The sequence below is a fragment of the Penicillium subrubescens genome, assembly GCF_028828155.1.
Source record: "Penicillium subrubescens strain IBT 31985 chromosome Unknown utg000004l_segment0_segment0, whole genome shotgun sequence".
Taxonomy (NCBI): Eukaryota; Fungi; Ascomycota; class Eurotiomycetes; order Eurotiales; family Aspergillaceae; genus Penicillium; species Penicillium subrubescens.
In genome coordinates, this window is record NW_026643154.1 from 1,963,847 (window position 1) to 1,986,789 (window position 22,943).

The window sequence follows — 22,943 nt, forward strand, 5'->3', positions numbered from 1 at the left end:
TGGGGTTGATACCTCAAAGAAGAAATTTCCTCTAGCTGTCTCATAGCATATGAGAATGTAATCCAATCAAAGAAAACATCCATTGAAATGGCTCAATGATAATGACCATCTATCATACACTGTCATCTCCTAGTTTCTTGTATTTTTATTGCCAGTATGACTGAATTCCAAGATATTGCCTTTAATATGACATGTAGATATGATGTGTGAAATTTCTTGGATTGTCAACAAGTAGGGTATATGAATGATGAGTGTACACATAAAGTCATGACTGGCGAAAATGCCGTGCCAGGCATCGAGGAGAGATTAGGATATGGAGTACAGGGCGTGTCATGCCTCTTCAGAAGCGGGTTGATTCCCCCGTTCTCCAATCAGCTCAGATCAAGCCGGTCGGGAGTACGGAGGTGGTCATGATTATATGGAATCGGCAAGTGGGGTTATCGGGTACTGGTCTATGAGGACTCTGTCGATGGTATGGTGTAGCTGTGACTGGGACGCAGCTTGGAGGTGTTCGATATGACTCGCGATATGCAGAGATGTGGGCGTTGTATGGCGCACCGGGGTGACAAGGATGCGTCGTGGCCGGTTAAAAAGGTAGTCGGGAGACCCATCGAAATCCATCAAGTATAGCTGTTATGGCTACTCGAAGGGCTCTGTTCTTCATTCTGACCCTCATCCACACTGAGCTTCCAGAAAAGCGATTTCATGTCCCGCACATTTTCGCGGAAATCGTCGAGAGGTTGGTTCATTCGCTCTTCAGACATGCCTCGGACCTCACGGATGATATCTGTGTAGCCTTCATCATTGGGAAGCCACCAGTGCTGTAGTTCGGGGAGTTGCCAGATGGCGGCGAGGGCGGCGCGGAATCGAGGGGCAATGATGTACCTGAACAGAGAATTTTGTTAGTTAGCACTATTTTGAATTATGGGAACGAGACAGGCAAAAACGAATTTCGAGGCAGACTTACCCATTCTGCTCCATCAAGGCTAGCTTGCGCCTCGACCACATCTGATGCTTTAGATCCTTGGGCAGAAACATGCTCGAAAGACCAATACTGTTCTTGAAGGCGATGCAATATCCATTTCCCTTATCCGGCCAGCGTGATATCGTCTCCATCAACTGACATTGTTCAAAGGCCAACCGCTGCAGGTCCGCAATGAGCGGCTGCTTCAACGAAAGCATGGTTTGATATTTAAACATCAGCTCGGTGGAGAGGAGATCGATCTTCGCATAATTCGCATCCCAAAGAGGCCCCTGCAATATGCAGCCCGGTATGTAAGGATCCACGATATCGTCATCCGTCAGGGGTTGCTGATTTGGATACGAGCGCACTGTGTCTTCGCAATCGTCAAACTGTTTGAGGATATTCTTCGCATGCTCCAGGGATTGACCTAGTTGTTCGTTCTGAAGGGCAAACTGATCGAACGGGATCATGCCGCGCGAGAGCTTGGCGTACAGCGAGGCCATGTCCAGCCCGAACCGCCGGTTGATTGAGGCTACAAGGGCAAGTTGTTTCCTTGGATCTTCGGGGTACATAGCTGCTTGGTCGGCGTCGTATTGCTCCTTTGAGATGTACCAGTCACGGCCAAGGATTGTCTCGGTGCCGGCCAGAATGCCTGCCACCACGTCGAATCGTGCGTACCAGAGGAAGATGTTGGTATGGAGTTCGACCAAATTAGAGGATTCGGGTGTTAATAGTTCTCGCATCAAGGCGTGTGCGGCTTGATGATGATCGATCAAGTTCACCCAGTCTCCAATATACTCCTATAGTGAAAAATAGTAATTAGCAAGGGTCCAAAGATTGCAGTCCGAAGGGGAGCAGAGTCGTCGAAGGTCAATTACCTCAAACGTCGTTAGAACAAGAACTGTGCACAACGTTGCTTCACTGTGTTCCTCGCCCGATTCCAACGACTTTCGTAAAAGCACCAAAGCCTTGTTATAATATTTCAAAAATGTATAGAGCTTCCCTCCACTCTGTAACGTGTGATGATATGCTGCAAATCCGACCAAAGCGTAGAGTAAAGGCTCATAGCCCAGTGCAAGTTCGATAATGCTGTGATGAATAAAACGAGCGCTGCCTTGTCTCAAAGAGAAATGTTCATGCGAGATAAACTGTTGATGAAAATCGAGGTAAAATCGCAAATCTTCCGATAGTCGACTATTATTGAGCAGGTCTAGCGTAGACTGGCTGATACTCGCCGACCGTACACTCACCGACTCGAACCGCGATGACTCGGTTGAAGGAGAGCTACTGGGCTCTAGATTGAATGATCCCGCCTCCGATGGCTGTTTAAGGCTGCGCTTTCGCAGTGACTGACCACTCTGCGTGCGGTGCAGGTCATGTCGTGACTGGCCAGTGCCAGTGCCACTCGTTGGCGATAGCTCCGATCCCACCTCAGTACCTTCGGGCTCCTCTTCATCGATAATCGGCTCAAGCGGGCTAACTTCATCAGCTTCAAATTTACCAGATGAGTCACTGCCCTGTGATTGGGGGCGGGCGCTGCGTGATTTGGCCGAGCGGGAGCCCTTGGCTGAGGGTGCATTTGGCGATGGATAGACACAATCCCGACTGCCCTTCCGACAGCGTTCGCAGATAGGGCGACCTTCGTCGCATTTGATGCGACGTGAGCGACAGGTGAAGCAGCCGCTACGAGTGCGCTTGTGTTTCTTCTGGTCCACGAGGGGCTGTAGTAGGGTCGGCTGTTTGGGCGGGTATGACGGAGCGGGAAGGGCTATGGGCTGTGGTGCCGCGGAAGGGTCATGCCAGAACGCGACACTCTCGGGATACTGCGAGGGTCCGAACAGGTTGTACGCGGACATACTAGTATCCTGCTGCATTGAGTCGAGGAAGCCGGCCAGGGCTGCCTGGGACTGATGATATGATTGCGCCATGGAGGGTGTGTCGTGTGGGTGGGTGATCGTGGAGATTAGCCCACGATCAAGGTAGGTTTCGGGGAGGAGGAACCTCGAGAGTATGGGGATTCCGGGGGTGTTTGTCTTTTGGCCTTCCTCAAGGCGCACGATCTCTGTTAGGTGGCGCGTGGGTTCCCCATGAAAATCAACCAGCAGTTCCGCTGGGAACTTGCATTCTTAAAAGATAGGGCACAATGGGGTAGGAGATGAAAGGGACGTTAGTGGAAGATCATAGGGAAAGATTCAAAGGGAAGAATGGTGGTGGTGGTGTAAGGGGAGAGAGGATTGGGTGGGGTGGAAGTTTGGACCCAGATGGTTGGAACCAGGATGTGCGGAGATTAAAACAAGAGTCAAGTCACAGAGCCAGAGAGAGAACAAATGGGAAATAGTACTCCGTATACTCCGTACAGTAGCTACTCCGTCCCTGTTTTATTATTTATTTCTGATTTGCCTCTATTTTACTTTTTCTGATCCTTATGCTTAAGGAGTGCATATGAAAGCAGTCTTATGTCCCTATCTCCACTACCCGGAAGACCTGTCTCTTAGTTCCTGTTCTTTTACCTTTTTGATTGCTCCTCATTTTCTATTTTAGTGCCGCTGACAGCGATCCTGATCGTCCGTATCCAATACGAGGAGAGCCCAGACAAACTTACAAAGAGGACAAAACTAAGTCCAGAGTTATGAGAGACTAGTGTATGGAAAAAACCAAACTAGTTCACCAAAGACTTAACCCAGGGACGACGGAGGAAGGACCAAGGATTCCCACCAGAACCACGGAGTTCGGAGAGGATGATGCGTAAAATCCCAATCCCTGGGCTGATCCAGGAACTATACCCGCCACTATTTAGGCCGTTGGGATCGATCACTCCGTATGGGGCACTACTCCGTGAATCCAAGGGAGCTGGGCGTTAGATTGACTCCATAGCTAACTACATATGTGGATTGTGGACTGATCCATGATGGGGCATGTCGATTATTTAGGGTCTGAGAGTTAAAATGGTTAAATTATTTAGTGATTTAAGCTCTCCATTTCATCCTCCGTTTCTTCCGGCGGGTTGGGGAGCCAAGAGAAGAGGATACTGTATTCGCAATCGAATAGGAAATCATTTCAACGGGGCCTGCATTGGATGTATTTCCACCCGGCCTTAGAGTCATGCCGGATTAGGATATGAGCAATGACGAATTTGCGGTGCAGTAAAATCATGACAGGTTTGACAAGGTAGTATTGCAACGAAAATGATGTAGCACTGTTTGACCCCCTTTCCCTCTTTGCCTCTTCTATGATGATCCCCACTTCTTGGGGATCATCGAGATAATCCTATGCCACTGCTACCAACTCTGATATTTTTATCTTATACCTAGGGATCCTCACCTCGGGTCTCGGTGAACTTTGGGAAAAGGGGGGGCCGAATGGTTTAGCTGGTCCTTTGGACGGACGATCACCTCAAGCCACAGAAGAGGGGGGGGGGTCGGTGATATCAGCGGAAATGCAATTTCTTAGGGCTTTAGAGGGGGGATTCGGAGGGGCCCGAGTGGCTGGCTGGTTAAGCTCCAGGATGCGGCAGTACCGTAGTTAGCAGTATTAGTAGTTAGTGACTGTGCAGTAGTTATTCTGGTTATTCTGGGTCCAATGCAGGAGATACCCAGTAAGACAAAGACAGAAAAAAAGAAAAGAAAACACAAGGCTACATAGGATCGAGTGTTGATCCTATCCGTCAATAATCACTATTAGCCTCGCCCTGCTTTCCAGGTTCTGCATGGTGCCTCCCGGTGCAGTATGCATATTTGGCTTTCTGAAGTCTTTTTCCTGTCGGCGGCTATATACTCCTCGGGATTTGCCTAGCTCACTTTGCTGCGTTAGTCTTCTCCGGACTTTGTACGGAGTACTTTGTAAAGCGTTAAAAATGAACCAGATCCTCTTTTGCATCGAGTCAGAACAGTTAGATCGCCGGCGCAGGGCGGATCCCCAGAAAGAATTTTGTTGCGATTTATTGATCCCATCACCACGGACAGCACGGAGAAGTGGATCCAATCTCGAATATCAACGGAGTTATTTCCGCTAAAGAGAGCAAGAACGGAACCAGAGGGCAAGAAGAAGGCAAGAAGGCATCCTCCGGCGATCAATTCAAGCTTCGGAAGCTACGAACCCGATGCTCAAGCGGCGGCCGAGATGACCAAGGGAGCTTAGTACTAAGTGCGGAGAGCACGAGCACTGGCGGGGGAAGATTGTACTCCGGACATATTATTATGGAGCACCATTTCAGGGCCAGTCGGCAAATCTGAAACCTTTCAAGGCGGGTGCATCGAGCGAAAATGCCGAAAACGTTCTGTTCGTGACGGAGATCGGTTCTTAGGAGTGGAGCCGAATGACTAAGGGACTAAAGGAGTTGGTCTGTGTGGAGACCTGTTTCTAGGGGAGGACTTCTATGATTCATGCAGGATCAGCCCGGAGATTGAAAAGAAAGAAAAAAAAAAAAAAAAGGCGAAAGGTAGAATATACAAGGGGGTTGGCGAAAGTCATGACAGTCGTTATTGATGGAAGTGATGTATTGTTGTTGTTGGTGGGAAGAAAAGACAGGGAACGGAAATTCTTTAGGGGGCAAAAACGTCAACTGGCCTGGCTGAACTGCCGCATTCTTATCCATACGGACATTTCTGTCTCTCTCTCCTTTTCCCCTTTTTAGTTCCATTTTCAGCCTCGCCCCCCTTCTTATTCTTCTTCATGCTCCTTTGCGCCCCTCGACCTCCACCATTTCCGGTCTTGTGAGAGGGAAAAAAATATCAATCGCCCGCGTGCCTGATCGACGGGGCTTTGACAGGCAGAAGTTACATAGAACAATAAGGTGGAGCCGTGTGAAGCAGGGCGCTAACGTGGAGGGGAGAAACAGAGCAAAAACGCCATTTCTGCGAGGTAATTATTAAAAAAGAAAACTCAGGATCGACTCCACCGGACCTTCAAGCACCGATGCGCCGATGCAAGCTCGTATGTACAGTATTAGTGGTAGTTCCGTCAAGGCACGATCCTGGATCGTGTGAAGTGATATTATCCTTCCAGTGGGTAACGACAGGGTATATTGATGGATCACCCAGACACCAGTGGCGCATTCGGTGCTGATTCGTTCCTTTCAATTGCCGATGCAGCCTATAAGCAGTCTGAGATCTTTCAACCAGTCCGTCATTATGGAACACGTCCCATGCTTTCCTCGAACTTCTACAGAAGACAGAGTATATTGAGTATACTGGAATATCGGGGACAGAGTCCAGTACTGATTATTCCTCCTATGGACTCTTCTATAACCATCTTCTTAAGAGCTTACCACACTAAACCTCGGTCGTGCCTAAGGGCTAGCGCGTAGACTGGTGCTGGACCCAAAAGACGAACCCCCCCCTTAGCCCCAAGGGTACTAGAGAGACAACGCTATGCCTGCCGGGACTTGCACAGCGCACCGACCCTCCGACATTAATATTTTTCGCCATGTGGGTGAAAGGTTGTCCCGGCCTAAACACTAAAGGACGTGCTGCTAGCCTGGTTGACAGGGGGTGGATCCTGACTCCACCGTTTTCCTACAGCACGACTCCAGTTCCATGTGGGACGCCCTACTTTTTTTACCCATTCATGATGGTTGTCCCTAGTAGTTGCAGGCAGGGGCCACACTAGCACTATGTAACAGATTACAAACACTTCTCGTCCCCTCTCCAGAATATGATTTCGGCATTCTCATCACTGTAGCCGCCTGTTCCACGACACACACACCAGCCAAGAGTCATGATGCTTTGCTATCCCGGTCCTGGCATATACACTAGCACCTGCGCTGGTCCAGGATAGGTAACATCTCCGTTCAAGATCTCTCCCGCCTCTCCCCATTGCTGGCCCTGGTCCCGGGAGATTGGGGAACACCACTGCTCAATAACCCACATGCATGTGCTACTATACCCCTTTCGGTAGGTCTTGAGAGAGTTAATTAATATTGGCTTAATTTCTATTTCCCAAACACGAATCAGATACGGGAGTTTATTTGAGGTAAAATGCATTGAACAACCAGTATCATACTGGGAAATGGGTGCGTGGGTTGAATCTCGTATAAAAGGCGTACTCGTATACTTTTAATATTTGCATCTGGGCCATCAATGATAATCTTAATGTGGCGCGTTTATGGACTTTATTTGGCTTAGTTTTGTTTAAACAATGAGCCATCATCTTTTTGTTCTATTTTCTTTTCTTTCATGTTGCTTGCTTGGAAAATGATTCATTTCCAGGACGCGTTGAGTCAGCGGCTAGAACTCACTTTGAAAAAACATGGAGGTTTCATTCTAATTAATTGAAGTGTAGATCTAACGGTTATAGCCGACGGAGCATCAAGTCAACCCCGAGTTGTAGATTCTATCGACAAATCACTCAACCTGCGACTCCGGGGCTGGGCAAGATAATTTTGTGATGTATCGTTTTGACCCCAGTCCAAGAATCCTTCGATTGTCGTCATACGCCCCTGTGAAAGTACATACGAGGTCGATGCTCAGTTAGGTTCAGTCGGGCCGGTCGAATGCATGTCATGAATGGTAGGAACGTATAATCCCTGTTCTTTTCTAATTACCGGATCTAATCGCTCGGTAGTCATCATTCTCGAATATGACTGCAAGAAAGCTTCAATTCTGTATTTGAATATGCTCATAATTTGTTCTCCCATGAAAAGTATGCGAAAACGAAAGTTAGGAAGCTCGAAGGTCTGCGGAGTCACTAAAGCGGGCACCTCCCATAACCCGTCCGACGGGAGAAAACCCTTGGAGAATGTTCTAAACAGCCACACTGCATATTCCTGCTATCCTGGGAAGTACATGAACGGGCCCTGGCGTCGGTGTTAGCTAATCTGGCAAGGCTAAGCAAGCCCATGATAATCAATCCACCTATCCCCATTATTTCCTCTCCACTCTGTTCAATGCCCATGTGCATTTTGCAGCGGAAGCTTGCGGCATCGGCATCGGATACACATTCTACGTAGGTTACCAGGCTACTCCTGCAGGCTCAGCCTAAGGTGACACGTTCATCTAGCTTGGCGCAAAGAAATTCGTTCAAGGGACCAATCTGAGGATTAAGTCGTCGGTAGAAGAATCTAGAAGACAGGGCGCCACCACATTTGGACCTCGAAAGATCCGAATCTCATCATTTTGACTTTCAAATGGCGTCGACGGTTTCCGTGTTGTATCCCTGCAAATGCTTAGTTGCACCGAGTGGCGTAGGCACTAGTTGTTCGTATTGACGTGGTTGTTGGTTACCGGCTTTTAATCCTAGTACTGTAGCGTTGAGGGAGGAAGAGTAGGAAAAAACGGGAAACTTACTTCTTGATCAATCTTCAATACAATAGTTATTGCGCAGATTGTCCGCAATAGATCGCAGAATTTGTTTTTGAGGAAGAAGCAATTCATCGGCATACTCCGAGATGGAGGTACAGTAACTACTAATAGATCCAGCCGTGATACAATAGCTTGCTGCATTTTCAACAGCGCATGTTAGAGATTGATAAAAACACAAGTCCCCTACCCAATGTATCTCAATCATAAAACCCACGAGCACGGCACAGTATAAATCGTGACTCTCGAAATCCACTTTCAGCTCTAAATCTGAATCTGACCTTGGCATCTTACCAGCGGAGATAAGTACCCTCTCCGAAGAAAACCATGCCAAGTTGCCAACATCCATTATTCAAGTCTCATCAAAATGAACGCCAGTAAACTCTACCGGAAAGGCAACGATGAGGCTGAACAAACCAAATACCACCGTTATCCACAAAGAGAATCATGCCGGCTCCGCCCCCACCGTAACGCGGACGATCCCACCAACCGGGGTGATTTCATGGTCCGATCCTACAATAACCCACCTGGCACCAACTACGGAGTCTACTAACTAAGATACTGACTAGTCTAACTGACTTTTCTGTGACAATGGCGGCCATGATCGGCCGATACAACTTTCCTTCCCACATCATGGATTCCACCGCCCACTGCCAGGGGTCGTGGTAGTGTGTAGATTTTGTAACTTGTCGGATACGATTGCGTAGACTAACTCAACACTGTTAGTGCTGCGAAATTGAGTTGACGCCGGCCGTTTTGGGGATAGTAGTCCAGGACCAGTGCAGGACAAGACCGACCATGACACCATGTAAACCGTCACTCATAGCTACTGTAACTGACTATCCACTATTCTATGCTACACTCCGGAACTACTGTATGCAGCACACTTCACTTTCAGGCAGCCCGAGTTCTCTCGTTTCTGCCGCTCCACCAGCCCTAAAACAATCAAACCCTTGGTGGTGTTCTGCTCGATCCTGAGACAGTCTAACGAATCCAATTTGGGGATCTGTCCATTATTTTACCTTTCCGTTGGCGCCGAGGGCCCGGAGGATGTGATTTCTAACGCCGTCTTTTCTTGTTTCTTGTTTAGTTATGGGACTAGCTACATAGGGGGGACCTTGCTGATCAAACAGACCTACGGCATTGGGGAGTTGCACTGCAGGGCCAAGCAACCGGCCAAGTAGTAGTCTCACTCTTAGGCTGGCTGCTAGCTAATAAATGACTTGTGTAGGCTTACTGCCGGGCCAAAACTTGTCAGCTAGCCTTCCTCTTCCCCCTGCTACTACCTACCATAACTATGATTTCCCTGAGAAAGATGAGAATCCACTCACTCATAATTAACTTCCCTTAGCTCTAACTCTACCGGACCTGCTGTCGCGTGGCTCTGGATAATTTACCGTTGACCTCGGGGGGACCAGCGGGGGTCCACGAGGGTTTAGGCATGTGACACCAGGTGAGTATTAACCATGGGCAGTGCAGGTGGATACAAGTGTAATTGCTATTGCAGAAATACAATTTATACCTCTCTGTAGTCGTAGATCCCGGTCTTTTAGCCACAGGCGCCACCAAATCAATTAATACAGTACAGGAATGCATATGTACTACTACTACTAGCTTAGAGCGTGGCTTGACAATGCTAGACTAGGGCATGCTTGCGAGGATTCCGCGGCCCGGGCGCCGCCGTTTTTGGTGTAGCCTGGAACCACAGAACTGAGGTATGTTCCAGAGTATTTCAGGGTGATCACCATTGTTAATGAGGGGACTACATTATTATATTAAATATGTCTCTTTCTGTTGTGGTTTCCGGCCTGGGGCCTAGACTCGGCGTGATCAATTGTCCGCTTCGGTCTCATTCTGGGCATTGGACACGGCCGTGGTTTGTACTTTAGGTGGTTCTTGGCCACACAGGCCTCGGTACAGCATGGCGGCAGTCTTCGCTCTAGAGTCACTTTGGTTAGTCACTTTAGTCCCTCGATCGTGCTGGCCCAAGCTCCTCCTCTTTGCAGACGTCAACAAACTCGTAGATCCAAAAAGATGCAAGAATTTGTAGTTTGTAGTCTTTCAACCTTCAAACATGATATATTGAGTCATAACATCGTCAACAGCCCCATCCATAGTCCTGACACAAAAGCTGCAATGCCCAGACAGACTCCGTACTCCCATCACTGCCCGATTTCCCTTGGAGTGTAGCTCATGAGATCGATCCGTTTCATGAAGTATATAGAATGGTATGCACCTGGAACTCAATCATTGCTTGCGAGCCGCTTGAAGCTCCTCGATGACCATCCCAACACCCTCAATGACAGTCCCCCATTCAATCTCATGCACCCGCTTCTCAAATACCTCCAAATCCTCATCCTGCCCCTTCACAAACGGAATCTCCCGCACAAGAATCGGCTGACCCATATCCACCTCCGAAATGACATCGTGAATCATAACACCAGTTTTATCAATCCTCCCCTCCATCCACGCAGCATGAGCGCGCTCAATCGCATTCTACACATCAAGTATATCATATCAGTAACAAAATCCACAAGCCACGGGAATCCTCAAGAAAAAGAAATCGATGTCCTGTACTCACCACACCATTAAACGCCCCCGGCAACGCAGGATGCAAATTAACAATCCGCACACCCGCCTCCTCCAACGGCGACAAAAACTGTGGCGACAGAATATGCATAAAACCCAAACACACGACCAATTCCGGCTGATCAGCCAGAATCAGACGGGCCAGCTCGGCATCGTATTCCTCGCGCGCGGCCTGGACACCCTCCGGCGTCGCGGGTTGTGCTTTCTTGTACTTGACGAGATTGTGGTAGTGGGTTGGGATGGAGGCTTTGCGGGCGCGCTCGAGACCGAAGGCGTCTTTGCGGTTGGAGAGGACGCGGATTAGTTGGGCGTTTAGGGCGCCCGCTTGGACTTTGTCGATGACGGCTTGGAGGTTGGTGCCGCTGCCGGAGATGAGGATTGTTGTGCGGATTGGGGAGGTCATTTTGAGGGGTTTGGTGGGTTTGGGAGTTGGAGGGGGAGGTGGTATGGTGGTTTTTTTTGAGGGATGGTGGGGAGGTGGTTGTTGCGGGGAGGGGTGAAGGCGGAGCTAATGCTTCGTTGGTTTGAGGCTTTGCGGGTCCAAAAAGGATATTAAGTCCCGTAGGAAGGTCAATTGAGGTGTTCCGTAAGGTATAGAACTGTACAAGTATACCTGTACAAGCTCTGAATGTCGGAAATGAGGTTGGTGATGTCGAGCTTTCATCCCGCGCCGGGGAAAATTTCCCATCACGTGAGCGGGGCACCGCCGACGCCGGAGATATCAGTAGATCTAGTATGATGCCACAAATGATGATCCGAGAGCAGTACATGGATGACTAGGCGATTGTCTTGAATGAGAATGTAATATTGATTGACCAAGCACGGTTGACTGTCTAAGAAAATTACAAAGTAGAATGAAATTCCCAAAAGGTAGCCAATTCCAGCAAGCCGTCAATCCAACAACCGCAAGAAATGGTGCGAAAACCGAGACACCTTACAAAGCAGATGATCGCTTTCCAAAGAACCGGTGAATCTCTACACTTCGATTCAATGACGTATAGAAAGAAAAGAAAACAAAAACGAGAGCGCCCCAAAACTAGCGCGACATAATAGAAAATTGCCGTGGGGATATCCAAGGAAGAAATTTCGTAAAGGCTCTAAGCAGACGCTGGAATGCTAATGTTCAATGAGTAGAGTTATGAAGGGGGCCACTGGCCATAGGTGAGTTTGTTCAGAATGTGAATTTGGATGCATATATCCTGGCCTCAAGGTAATGATTAGATGGTCGTACCCTCAGGGGCGGGAGTAGGAGCAGGGGCAGGATCAGATGCTGATGGACCCTCGTTGTTCGACGTCTCTTTGACACCTTGGCCTCGGCAAAGAGGACAAGAGTTTCGGCCCGTGGTTAACCACTGTGAATAACAAAGTTAGTAAGTTTATCAAATCCGAAATGATGCAGCAAGAACCACGTACCTGGTCAATGCAATCCCTATGGAACACATGCTTGCATTTGGCCAACTCCCGGACCTCTTCAGCCACTTCGTAGTCGCTCAAGCAAATTAGACAACGCTCGCCGTCTTGGATCTGGATGGCGCCAGCACCATCAACAGACTCTGCGACCAGCGAACCGGCATACTCAACAAGGCGGAAGAGGCCGCCTGCAGAGTTGATGTCATCTTGAGAGGCCACCGGAGGCTTGGCAGGGCCTAGGAGTGACGACAGCAAGATCATGTCCTCGTATGTAGGGTTATCGGTGAAGAGACTTGGTGTCGTCAGGGCTGGGTGATTTTCCGACAAATTGGTGCCAACAACGTAGATCAGCCAGCTTCGGCCACCACTTGGAGGGGTTTGGTCAGGTTCAACCACGCCATTCCGACGAACGGATCCCGAGCCAAGTGCGCGGTGGCGGGCAAATTCCGAATCGCTTCGTCGTCGCTGCCTGGCAGCACTCGGTGGGGGAGCAGACTCTTCTAAAGTCTCGGCAGTGGGTTGCAAAGACTGGTTCTCATGGAGATGCGGCAAATGGGTTGGTGACAGAGTCGAGGCTGAGGACGGTCTGCGGCTTGGGGTTGACGTTCCCGAGGAGATAGCTGACATGCCTGGCTCAGCAGGAGTTGATGGCGGCGGGTGCGGTCCAGGTGGACTGTCGGACTGGCCTGCCGTAGGAAATGTGTACGACGGATGAAGACGGCGAGGTCCAGCATCCGACATCCTTCGAGACAGGTTATCGCCAGGCTGGCGATGGACCTCTGGAGCCAGACCGCCAGGCCCACCGTGACGAGCGGCGTGCAGTCTGGATCGCGCATCCGCCTGCTGTGCGGGATCACCAGCGCCTTCTGGGGGCCGGGGAATAGCGTTGGGCGGCAAGAACGGCAATCCGAGCAAAGCATCCAGACCTGCGCCACCAGGAACTGGTGGTCCGTCTTCGCTATTCCCTCCATTGCTCGCAGGTACTGATCGGACGCCCACCACAACTAGGGTAACCGTCCGGCCTTCGCCTCCTTCTGAGGGCGAGGGCTCGTCGACGGACATTCCATCGGACTGAGGACCTGAATTCTCAGAACTATTGGGACCCCCTCGTGCCAGGGGACCAGCGCCAAGAGGAGAGTCGGAATTGGCAAATCGGAAGACTCGCAGGAAGTTCACTGGAGCCGCTGGAGCTTCGACTCCAGTCTGACTTGATCCTTCTCCTGCCGGCGCCGGTTGCGCTGGGGCTGTCGTGGCATGTTGCAAGCTTTGGATAAAGTTCTCTAGTGATCCATCGAGACCATCATTACCTAAAGCTTGGATATTTGGTAAGGCAGGGCCCGTGGTACCAGAGAGCTGGGCGGCGATTGCAGCTGCAGCGAGCTGTAGAACTCGAGACAGAGGGGTTTGCTCTTCTCGTCGCATAGCCCGGGCTGCTCGTGCTCGAAGAAGACTAGGAAGTGCACGGGACGCCATCAGGCCAGCATTTGTCTGATGAGCCGAATGTGGTCGATCTGGTTGGACACCGGGTTCGACTGAGTCCAATTCAGGCAAGGGCTCTCCAAAGTCCAGGCGAGTATCCATAGCACTTGGAAGGCCATCGCTGAATGACGGGCTTCCCGATAGATGCGCAGGGCTTTCGTGGGGGGAGGAAATATCTGGTGAAGGCTGCCCAAACATATGCGAGATGGGGGTTGACAGCGAGTGGCGCACGCGCTGGAGACGGGCACGACGCCAGGAAGCCCGGTTAGACTCTGGCAGATGCTCCCCAGAGGAATCGAGGAGCGAGGAACTCGTGGCTCCGGTCGACATTGTTGACGAGTCAGCACGTTGGGGGATGAAGTATGGTCCCCGGGTGCTGCGACGACGAATGACGCCTCTAGATCCCAGGGCACTGAAAGGGCTAAACCGACCACTGCTATGAGCAGTTTCCGATCGTGGTGGCGTTCTTGAGACTAGTCCGTGCCTGTGGGCATGGCCTTCTGCTGGCGTCTCCTCCTGACTGTTGAGAAGGCCACGAATGACAGAATTGGGCAGGATTCTTGACCCTAACCGTGACATGGTGGACTGTCTCCTTGCCGCCATCCGTGCAATCGCTGCAGACCGATATTCCCGCGCACTTGGTTCATGTTCGGGTTCCTCTTCTTCGATACTTCGCATCTGTTGTGAGAACCCTCCCGAGTATCGCATCGGCTGCTGCCAGGATTCTGGCAACTCATGTAGCTGGTCCGATGACAGGTCTTGGCCGTTATGAAGATTCGGGTCCATGCCGGGCGAGAAACTCGCCTCTCCACCTTGCTCAGTGGTTTGCCTGTTGTTCATATCTTCATCCCTCAAACCAGAATTGGGATCTATCGAGAACGGAGCGTAGCCCGGATAGCCAGTGTCAGGAGGATCTCGTGGCGTAGAAGCCGACTGTCCCATAGTAGCAAGTTGCAACAGTGAAGACTGGGTGTAAAGAGCGTTATGGACGATCTACTGCCATACGAATTTCCAGAGCACGCGTTGATAGCGACCGTACCAACCTCGATTCCTACCCGATTGTAGTTTTTGCTTTTTGACGACCTCGTTGTGTTGATTGCGAAATCCTGATTCACTTTCCTCAGTCAGACACGCCACTACTTGACTATCAGCCCGCCTGTGGCGTTATCTCGAATTCTGAGTGTGCGGCGTCCGGTCCGGGTTGGGCGGAAGCTGTGAGATTGCCGAGACAAAGGAAAGCTAGCCAGGTAGCTGAAAAGCTATCGACGAGAAGGACGTATGTGTGAGATGAGCCGACTGTCCGACACAGTGTACTGCGACCGGCAGTCTCGAATGGTTTGACAAGCCGTCCGGTACAGCCCACACTCAATGTATCGTACGCAATATACCCGCCGAGCGTCTGTGACCAGGAGAGAGGATCGGGGGGGCCCGGGTGGCGCCTAAGTGGAGATGGATATCGGCGGGGGTCGAGTAGGTATGAGGGCCGGAGGGGGGGAGGATAAGGAAGAGAATGGAGGAGAGAGGGAAGTAAGGAGAAAGAAGATGAAAGGTGGGAGGCAAGAGGAGGAAGACGTATGAGAGCGATAAAGGGAATGGCGATAACGGGGGATCGGAGTGTTTGCTTGCTTTGCTTTTCCCGAGGGCCTGATGGGCTCATCTCAAACGCAACCCGTTTACCTTACATACTCTACGTACCCACTCACAGTAGTTGGGTAGGAGGTAAGCTATTCTAAGGTTCTCGACGCTTCCAAGTCTCTCGCAATTAGTCAGAGTCGACCTTTGCCCCTGTCCAACCTTGGAAACTCTCTCGGCATTTCCCCCAAATCCTTTTGTCTCCAATCTCCAATCTCCAAATCTCCGATCTTCCCGATCTACCAAAATTTTGCCGGCCGCGGCTGCTTGATTTTCAAAACTTGCGTATTTCAAGTGTTCAAGCAGCCCCGCATGGGAGTCGCGCCTTACTGAGTATATGGCGCCTGCCCTGTCGGCTTCCTTATTTTCTCTGCCACTGCCCTCCTGGCTGCAGCCGACGAGCACTCGTGTCGCGCAATATGATCGCCGAAAGCGCAAGAAGAGCGACGAATGGACCGACCAGGAGGACGATGGCGCTTATACAACAGACGCCACGTCAGCTGGAGAGTCTGGCCCTGCCGGACCCTCGCTGATTTTGACGCCGAATGAATCTCACCAATATCGCATTGCCGGTCTCACTTCCGACCAAGAACTACCCGGAGGGAACTTCCCCCACGGGCCACCCAAGAGCGACCAACCCAGGAAGGAGGCGAAGTCACTGAGTCGCCATCTCCGCGACCTCTCCTCGTTATCCGCTCCAGTCTACCCTCCCCAGTCTGCGGCACACCAAGGTACCATTCGTCTTCAGCATCTGTCGGTCTTAACCGCCATTCTGCACAAGTGTCTCCTCCAGGGAGATTACATTCGGGCTGGAAGAGCATGGGGCCTTATCCTGCGAGAAGAGATCCGTGGCTTCTCGGTGGACCCACGCAGTGAAGGCCGATGGGGAATTGGAGCTGAGATTCTATTACGTCGCGGTCAAGAAGAAGCGTCGCAGCAGGCTTCTGGTCCTTCGTCCGATACATCCACTGGCCAGGATCGGACGGCTTTGCCATTCACCAAGAAAGGGTTCGAAGAAGCCAAGGAATACTACGAAAGGCTAATTCTGAATCATCCCTTTTCGAAAAGTGCTCCGAATGCGGTGTCTTCGTTGAGCTTTTACCCCGCGATGTTCGGACTGTGGATCTATGTCACCCAGGAGGAGAGTCAATACGCCAGAAACAACATCACCCTCGATGGCGATGATTCCTCTGATGAACTTTCCGGCGACGAGTGCTCTCCAGGTGGTTTTGATCGCCGGGGATCAAATAACAAACAGAGTATCGTCGCCAGTATACGAAAGCGAGAACTGGAGGAAGCGCAAAAAATTGCGACCCGTATGGATATGCTCCTTGCGACTCCTCCATTTTCCGATTCTCCGGAGTTACTGGAGTTGCGTGGCATGCTGTCGCTTTGGATTGGCGATTTGCTCGTCTCTTCGCTGGCCAGTTTGCCTGACTCTGCGGATGATTACGATCCGGATGAAATGCATATGGATGATTTACCGGTCTCCATTGAAGCAAGACACGAGCAGAGGCTCGCTCTGGAGAGAAAAGCAGCGGAGATTCAAAAATCAGAGGCTTTCCTCGAGAAAGCACAGAAACGTGGACGAGGCGTCGCTTATAACCTGGAGCATCTCCATCTTGACGAGGATTCAGCTTCTGATTGAACTTCATGCGATGAAGTCTTCATCTCTACGTAGCTAATTTAAATGTACACTAATATTTCATTAAACAATATATCTCGAGCCGGCCGGTTGTATTTCCTCCGTAGCATCATCTAGGCAGTGAAATGAGATTTTCGTATCTGGAGGCAAACAATCTTGGTGTGTAAACGAAGGGAACAGTGTGTTTGAAACTAATTGATATCGAAGTACTACCTATTCGTCTAAATTACTGTCTTGTCATCCTAGCGATCCGATCAACTAGTGCCACAAGAATGGAATATGCACGTGACTACGCGGTTCTCTCGCGTCGGGCATCCGACTCAACACAGGAATCCTCGCCGCCCCACCAGCCTTGTCGCTGAAAGAAAGATCCGTCATTTTAGTCCATCTTATAGGACTAGTCCACTCGTGCATCATGGGGGTGGGCGATTACGTCCACTCCAGAGATGCTGGGCCGCCTCGTGCCCCGGGCAACTTGCCTCCGTCCCAGCGCCAACTACGGGCTGAGCAAGCAAAAGTGGAAGTTCCCAGCACCTACTTCAACGAGCCCGTTGCGAATGGCCGTGGTATGTCGCGAATGTTTCAGGCTTCTCCAGTGCCCTCGGATCAATCTCGTGATCTTCCTGAAAACGTACCACCCCTGGCAAATAGAGGCGGTGGTCGACGGGACGCGTTTGATACCGATGTCGAGGCAATCGATGATTCAACTATTGCTGGAATCAGCGTGTTTGGTTTTGATGATCGACAATCCCAAGCACCATCGACGGTGAATGCCGGTGGTGAAACTACGTCGCCTCGGCCTTCTTACTTGCCCCGGCCCACACGCCGCTCTGGCAGGTCTTCCTTCTACGGAGGCCTTGGAGATAAAGCTATGAAGAAGGCTGGATTTGACACTTCTGATGACGGTGAAGATACAGCTAGTCAATTGACGTCGTCTATCGGAGGAGATGACGAGATGACAGAAGTGCTGCAAGAGCCTATCAAGCCACCAGCGCCAGCCATGCCTGAAGAGCCGATGACCTCTACTGAAACCAGAGAATCAGGCGGCTGGTACTTACCCCATAAGAATCGATCTGGAGAAGAGCCACTGAGCAAACGCCTGGAGAATTTTTGGTCAGCGAGCAAAAGAGCATCGCAGTCCATCGATCAAGCTCAAGCAGAAGCACGTCCATCGCCTCCTATGGATGTCGTCCTTGATGCTCAACCACGCAAATTGGGCCACATGCTTCCGCCACCTGGAGCCAGGAAGATCACTCTCCCGCATAGTATCACGGGAACTCCGAGAACACGTTTCAGCCCCCCGAAACCCTCTCTCCTTGAGCAACTAGAGATATCACCAACTCGACGTAGCTCTGAGCGACATGGCTCCGAGCCACCGCCTCAGGCTGGACGAATGCTCGGCATGACATTTCACCCAGCAGAGCACAGCGACGATGAGAGCCACCACGATAACGAAATTGACGAAACGATCCGTATCAGCAGCAGACGACACAGCGGACACTCCACTCACGCCTTTGACATCACCACCATGTCCGATCTGGACCACGAGGACGACGAAACAACCCACGACCCATTCCTCAGTCACCAATCCTCCGCTAGACGTGGTCGCCGAAACACAGTCATCAAGTCAAAGAAACGTCAACTGGAAGCAGATTACCCCCCACAACTACTCTACCAGAAATCCTTCACAGACCTCCAGGCCGAACCTTTCGATAAAGCGCCTACACCCATCCCCTCCCCTCCAGCAAAGTCACCCTCCCTACCCCCAAACACCAGCCTTATACCCAATAACCACTCACCCGACGACACGGTATTCCAACTCCTCAAACTGCCGGAGCAAGACCGACAGGCTTACCTATCTCACATGTCCGTCGAGGAATGGGAAGACTGTGGTGATCAACTGATCGACCGATTCAGCCACCTTCTCACTGAGATGAAAAAGCTGCGTCGTGCGCGCCGTCGTACAGCGGCGGTCTTTGAAGCTGAAGTCAAGCGTCGCCATGAACTTGTCGAGGCGCAGGATACGGAGTTGTCGACTAAGTTGAATGAAATGAGAACTGGAGGTGCTGAGGTCTTGCGGGGTCGAAACACATGAATTGATGATTCTTTTATTTCTATTTATGGCGGCCCCGGTTGATTTTTTATTTATTTGATATACATCACCCATGTATGATATCCCCTGTGGCTGGCGAGCTCTATGGGCAAGAACTTGGGAAATAGCAACTTTCTTTCTACACCCTTAATCTGGTTCGATGGTACTGAAGGATATTTCCAATCGAGGAGGAGCTTTTCTAAGTACCTACCATCAGAGTCTCCCTTGAGTTGGTCGCTTTGTGTTCCTGATTTTCTTTAGGTATCTCTGAGTGAGCGGCACAGTGCATTTTTCTTTGCTTACGACACCGGAGTGGCTCTTATGCTATCCAAATACCATGCCTTAGATCACGGCCACGCCGACTTATCGGTCGACGTCTAGAAGACCGAGATGGAACCCTCTGTCATGTATCCGGAGGCGAGATATATGAGAAGCCCGTTATCAAAAATGAAGCTTTTGAAAGCGATGCAGCAATCTGGGACCGAATGAGAGTGACATGTCTTGATGAAAGTGGTCGATGGAGGAGATGGCTTCCATTCTTTCGGCCAATTTCCGTGCGAGAAGTCGAGGTATGCCTTTCTTTTCTATGTAGCAGTTCCTTGCTGAGTTCAGAACACCAAGTTTCAATTTATGGGTTAGGGTTACGTTTGTACTGAGCTGTAGCGCCCCACTTCGGTGGCTCAAGACTTAGTCGATTGAGGGTATACGTGGGCGAAACGCCCTCGGTGTCTCCCATCTCTTTTAATGCACTTGTGTACATGTGGTCTTCGCAGGTCTGTTCTGTATCGGCGAGAGTTTCCCCTAGTTGAGGACCTTCACCGTTGATATAGTGCTGCTTTTCTTGGTACCACAAATTAGATCCTGAAGTGTCGTTGTGCTTGTGGCAGTTTGAGCGCGATTCGTCATGATTTGCTTTGCTTGAAACTTCTTTCGTTATGTTGGCCATTCTTAGTATTTTCTCCCGACTCTTGTCTAAGTGTGTTAAGAGAAAAGTTTCAATAGACTCCATAGATTGGGTAGAACATTGACGATTCTGAATGAGAACTGTCCCGAGTTTGAAAAAGAACAAAATTTTAGCTGATGCTGGTGATCCATCGAAGTATGTGGCCGATTCAATTTCCATGTCGAGCTTGTTATAGGGGAAATCTTTTAGCAGGATATATTGGCGAATCTGCTAAGAGAAAGTGAGCTATGATCGAGGATAAATTCTGAAGGAAAGTAACCTTTGTAGAAAGTAAATCCAGCTCGTACGGTAGGTGAATTTACAGCCATATGCTAACCACAAATTTTACCCATTCAAGGCCTAGAAAATATACTGACTAGATTTAGTTTCCTGCTGGTCATATCCCGGGGCATAGGGTTACTTCTCTGATCCATAGATTCAACCATTCCTCGTGTACCAGTATTATTACTGCTGATTATATCCTGTTGGCACTGATCCTAATTATATGCTAGAACCAACTGAACGGCATTCATTGTATTGCCTTTGAGCCTCATATGACACGTCACTGGGGGCTATGTTGTCAAATGCAAGATCCAAAATGACCAGCTGCGTAGCGCACAGGCCTCATCTTCTGCCCAAGGCAGAATCTATTTGCACATATTAAAGGTTGTATAGACGAGCTCTCGGATGACTGATCTATCATCTAATACCTGTTTTATTTGGGTGCGAATGCAGGAAATCCGTTGGCAAGGCAGCTACACTAATGTAAGCAAAACTGTGAAGTCATTAATCATCTCACCGGCTTGGAGGCTGAGTTCAAAGCAAGAAAATTTTTGGTCACGACGCGTCCTATATAAAGACGGCGCTCTCGCATGTTTTTCGCACTATTTCATTCTCGAACTAGTGAGAAAAGTTACTGTCCCACCAAGTTCTAGAACAATTTGCCTCTTGAGTGAAGAAGCCAGCATCACTGCCAAGACAAAAATGACGAGCAATTCAACTCAAGTCGCACACCACTTTGAACTTGAGGCCAACGAGAAAATGAAAGTTTTTGAACTGGATGGTGCAAATTGTGCATATGATCAAGGTCAAGGCTCAATTAAGTTGACTCCTTTACATAAAATTAACATTATGCACTAGACGAATGGCTTGGGCTTCACGTTTGGGAGCTCTTTATCAAAGCAAAATTCATCGAAAGTAATCCAAAAGCTGGTTTATCACCAGGAGCAGCTGTAAGGCGTCCTGAATCCTTTACTTTGTAAGATACTGATTGCTTTCTAGGAACTAAGCCGGCTTTTCTCCAAAAGATTCAACTTTACAGAAGCAATCAACCATATAGTCGAAGCCAACCCAGATTTGAAAATGTCTTTTCACCAAGCAGGGAAACCGACACTGCTTAGAGCTTTAGGTCTTGCTGCAAGAAGCATGTCATTGAGCCCGGAACAGATCATCGCTAGGCTATCAGTGTTCTACTAGCATGAGCAAACTACTCCCTCACGGGAGACGGATACGACCGCTACAAGCAGCTATTCAAGTCCTCAATCCGAGCCTAATGACGATGAAGGTCCTCAACCAGGGGAAACTCTCGCCGATACAGAGCAGACCTGCGAAGACCACATGTACACAAGTGCATTAAAAGAGATGGGAGACACCGAGGGCGTTTCGCCCACGTATACCCTCAATCGACTTAGTCTTGAGCCAACGAAGTGGGGCGCTACAGCTCAGTACAAACAATTCAAGTCCTTCTCAGAGGGAAGCTCTAAAAAGGCAGCAAAACACTCCGCGTCAAAGGTTCTCTGGCTGAGATTAGGGAAGAGTACAATCTTGTAGTCATTTCCTACCGGCGGGAACACAATCTCTATCGGGACAAGATATAGATTCAACGGATCTACGGCTCTTCTCTACTACAGGCGGCAGTCACAGGAGGATGGAGAATTTTCTATTTGTTTGAGTATTTGATTTTTAGTCCCGCAAAGTAACTTTGTACCGAATATTCCGCGGTATTCTGCTACATTTGAATTATATCTTATGAATCCATCTATTTCGAGTTAGGCATCTCAGGTAAAATTGGCCATGAAGACCTTAATATAAGTAGAATTAAGACATATACTGTCTTAAGCGTTAGCTCTCATGGGTTGGGCATTGCAGGGAAAGCTGCTTGGCCTTTTCCGTAATTTCACCGATTTCAATAGGGTTGTCCGGCTCGTACATAAACTGTTGAATAATCGACTTCATACCACTAGTTCTCAAGGCTTCAATATCACGAGGTCTGAAGCCCTGATCCAATACCTCCTTTATCATGTTCCGCCAAACATCAGCATAGGACTCCTTCCAATCTTCGATAAAAGCTTCGGCTTGAGCTCTCGTTCTGAATTTCTTGTGACAAGAGCCACTCTGCTTCGAAACTTCTCTCTCGGCACCGTATCTACCGCTAACATGCGCAGATTAGCTATGGTATCCTCCATATTAGATGGTTGCAGTGCCTACCGGTATAAATCATAAATACCAGGGCTTTTCCCATTGGCAACCGCAAAAAATCCATTCCCATCTAAAGGTGCTGTTTTTCCTGCGTCAATCTTCATCACTGTTTTAGCCTGTGCCACACCCCTCCCTTTCATGTAGGCATGGGCTTCTTCGAGGGTTTCAAAGGCTCTATGCGATGAGGTACAGCCTGTCACTCGAGGGTGTGCATCTCCCCTGCCATTTCAGTTAGAACCGATCATACATATAATCTCAGACAGCATGATACCATGACGAAAATATTGTAGGTTCCTCTACGCGCCCTGTAAAAACTGCGTAGTATTCGTTATGCTGTGGCATGGCTTGCTCTACCCCGCGAATGGAAGGATTGCAAAGCGATTAGAAAGGGGGAGGAAAGCACTAGCATCCTTCAT

General features: G+C 49.7%; 8 protein-coding genes across 8 annotated transcripts; 3 read left to right on the forward strand and 5 right to left on the reverse strand.

Annotated features, from left to right (window-relative positions):
* Positions 1-41: 41 nt before the first annotated feature.
* On the reverse strand, positions 42-3,164 carry N7473_005805 (Zn(II)2Cys6 transcription factor domain-containing protein). The gene is made up of 3 exons (XM_057151745.1): positions 1,843-3,164; positions 968-1,764; positions 42-885 (listed from the first exon to the last, which is right to left on the reverse strand). Exons 1-3 carry the CDS (start codon positions 2,890-2,892, stop codon positions 621-623), a joined length of 2,112 nt encoding a protein of 703 aa, XP_057009550.1. The 5' UTR covers positions 2,893-3,164; the 3' UTR covers positions 42-620.
* A 5,462-nt stretch (positions 3,165-8,626) lies between these two features.
* On the forward strand, positions 8,627-8,812 carry N7473_005806 (uncharacterized protein; the record flags this gene model as incomplete). The annotated part of the gene is made up of 1 exon (XM_057151746.1): positions 8,627-8,812. The coding sequence occupies one exon, from the start codon at positions 8,627-8,629 to the stop codon at positions 8,810-8,812; it is 186 nt and encodes a 61-aa protein (XP_057009551.1).
* Positions 8,813-10,506: 1,694 nt separating this feature from the next.
* N7473_005807 (phosphoribosylglycinamide formyltransferase) lies at positions 10,507-11,251 on the reverse strand (the record flags this gene model as incomplete). Its single annotated transcript, XM_057151747.1, has 2 exons — positions 10,507-10,755; positions 10,841-11,251. 2 exons carry the CDS (start codon positions 11,249-11,251, stop codon positions 10,507-10,509), a joined length of 660 nt encoding a protein of 219 aa, XP_057009552.1.
* Positions 11,252-12,065: 814 nt separating this feature from the next.
* On the reverse strand, positions 12,066-14,679 carry N7473_005808 (RING-H2 finger protein; the record flags this gene model as incomplete). The annotated part of the gene is made up of 2 exons (XM_057151748.1): positions 12,066-12,200; positions 12,262-14,679. 2 exons carry the CDS (start codon positions 14,677-14,679, stop codon positions 12,066-12,068), a joined length of 2,553 nt encoding a protein of 850 aa, XP_057009553.1.
* A 1,027-nt stretch (positions 14,680-15,706) lies between these two features.
* On the forward strand, positions 15,707-17,017 carry N7473_005809 (uncharacterized protein; the record flags this gene model as incomplete). The annotated part of the gene is made up of 1 exon (XM_057151749.1): positions 15,707-17,017. One exon carries the CDS (start codon positions 15,707-15,709, stop codon positions 17,015-17,017), a length of 1,311 nt encoding a protein of 436 aa, XP_057009554.1.
* Positions 17,018-17,429: 412 nt separating this feature from the next.
* Positions 17,430-19,109, forward strand: N7473_005810 (uncharacterized protein; the record flags this gene model as incomplete). Its single annotated transcript, XM_057151750.1, has 1 exon — positions 17,430-19,109. The coding sequence occupies one exon, from the start codon at positions 17,430-17,432 to the stop codon at positions 19,107-19,109; it is 1,680 nt and encodes a 559-aa protein (XP_057009555.1).
* Positions 19,110-19,734: 625 nt separating this feature from the next.
* Positions 19,735-20,052, reverse strand: N7473_005811 (uncharacterized protein; the record flags this gene model as incomplete). Its single annotated transcript, XM_057151751.1, has 1 exon — positions 19,735-20,052. One exon carries the CDS (start codon positions 20,050-20,052, stop codon positions 19,735-19,737), a length of 318 nt encoding a protein of 105 aa, XP_057009556.1.
* Positions 20,053-22,170: 2,118 nt separating this feature from the next.
* On the reverse strand, positions 22,171-22,869 carry N7473_005812 (RNase H1/viroplasmin domain-containing protein; the record flags this gene model as incomplete). Its single annotated transcript, XM_057151752.1, has 3 exons — positions 22,171-22,480; positions 22,537-22,746; positions 22,799-22,869. 3 exons carry the CDS (start codon positions 22,867-22,869, stop codon positions 22,171-22,173), a joined length of 591 nt encoding a protein of 196 aa, XP_057009557.1.
* Between the last annotated feature and the right edge of the window lie 74 nt (positions 22,870-22,943).

Bases quoted from the DNA above. Each gene is read 5' to 3' on its own strand.
- N7473_005805 (XM_057151745.1), bottom strand. From the start codon at position 2,892: ATGGCGCAATCATATCATCAGTCCCAGGCAGCCCTGGCCGGCTTCCTC. The intron at 1,765-1,842 runs GTAATTGACCTT...TTTTCACTATAG, and splicing joins TTGTTCTAACGACGTTTGAG to GAGTATATTGGAGACTGGGT. The intron at 886-967 runs GTAAGTCTGCCT...TTCTCTGTTCAG, and splicing joins GCCTTGATGGAGCAGAATGG to GTACATCATTGCCCCTCGAT.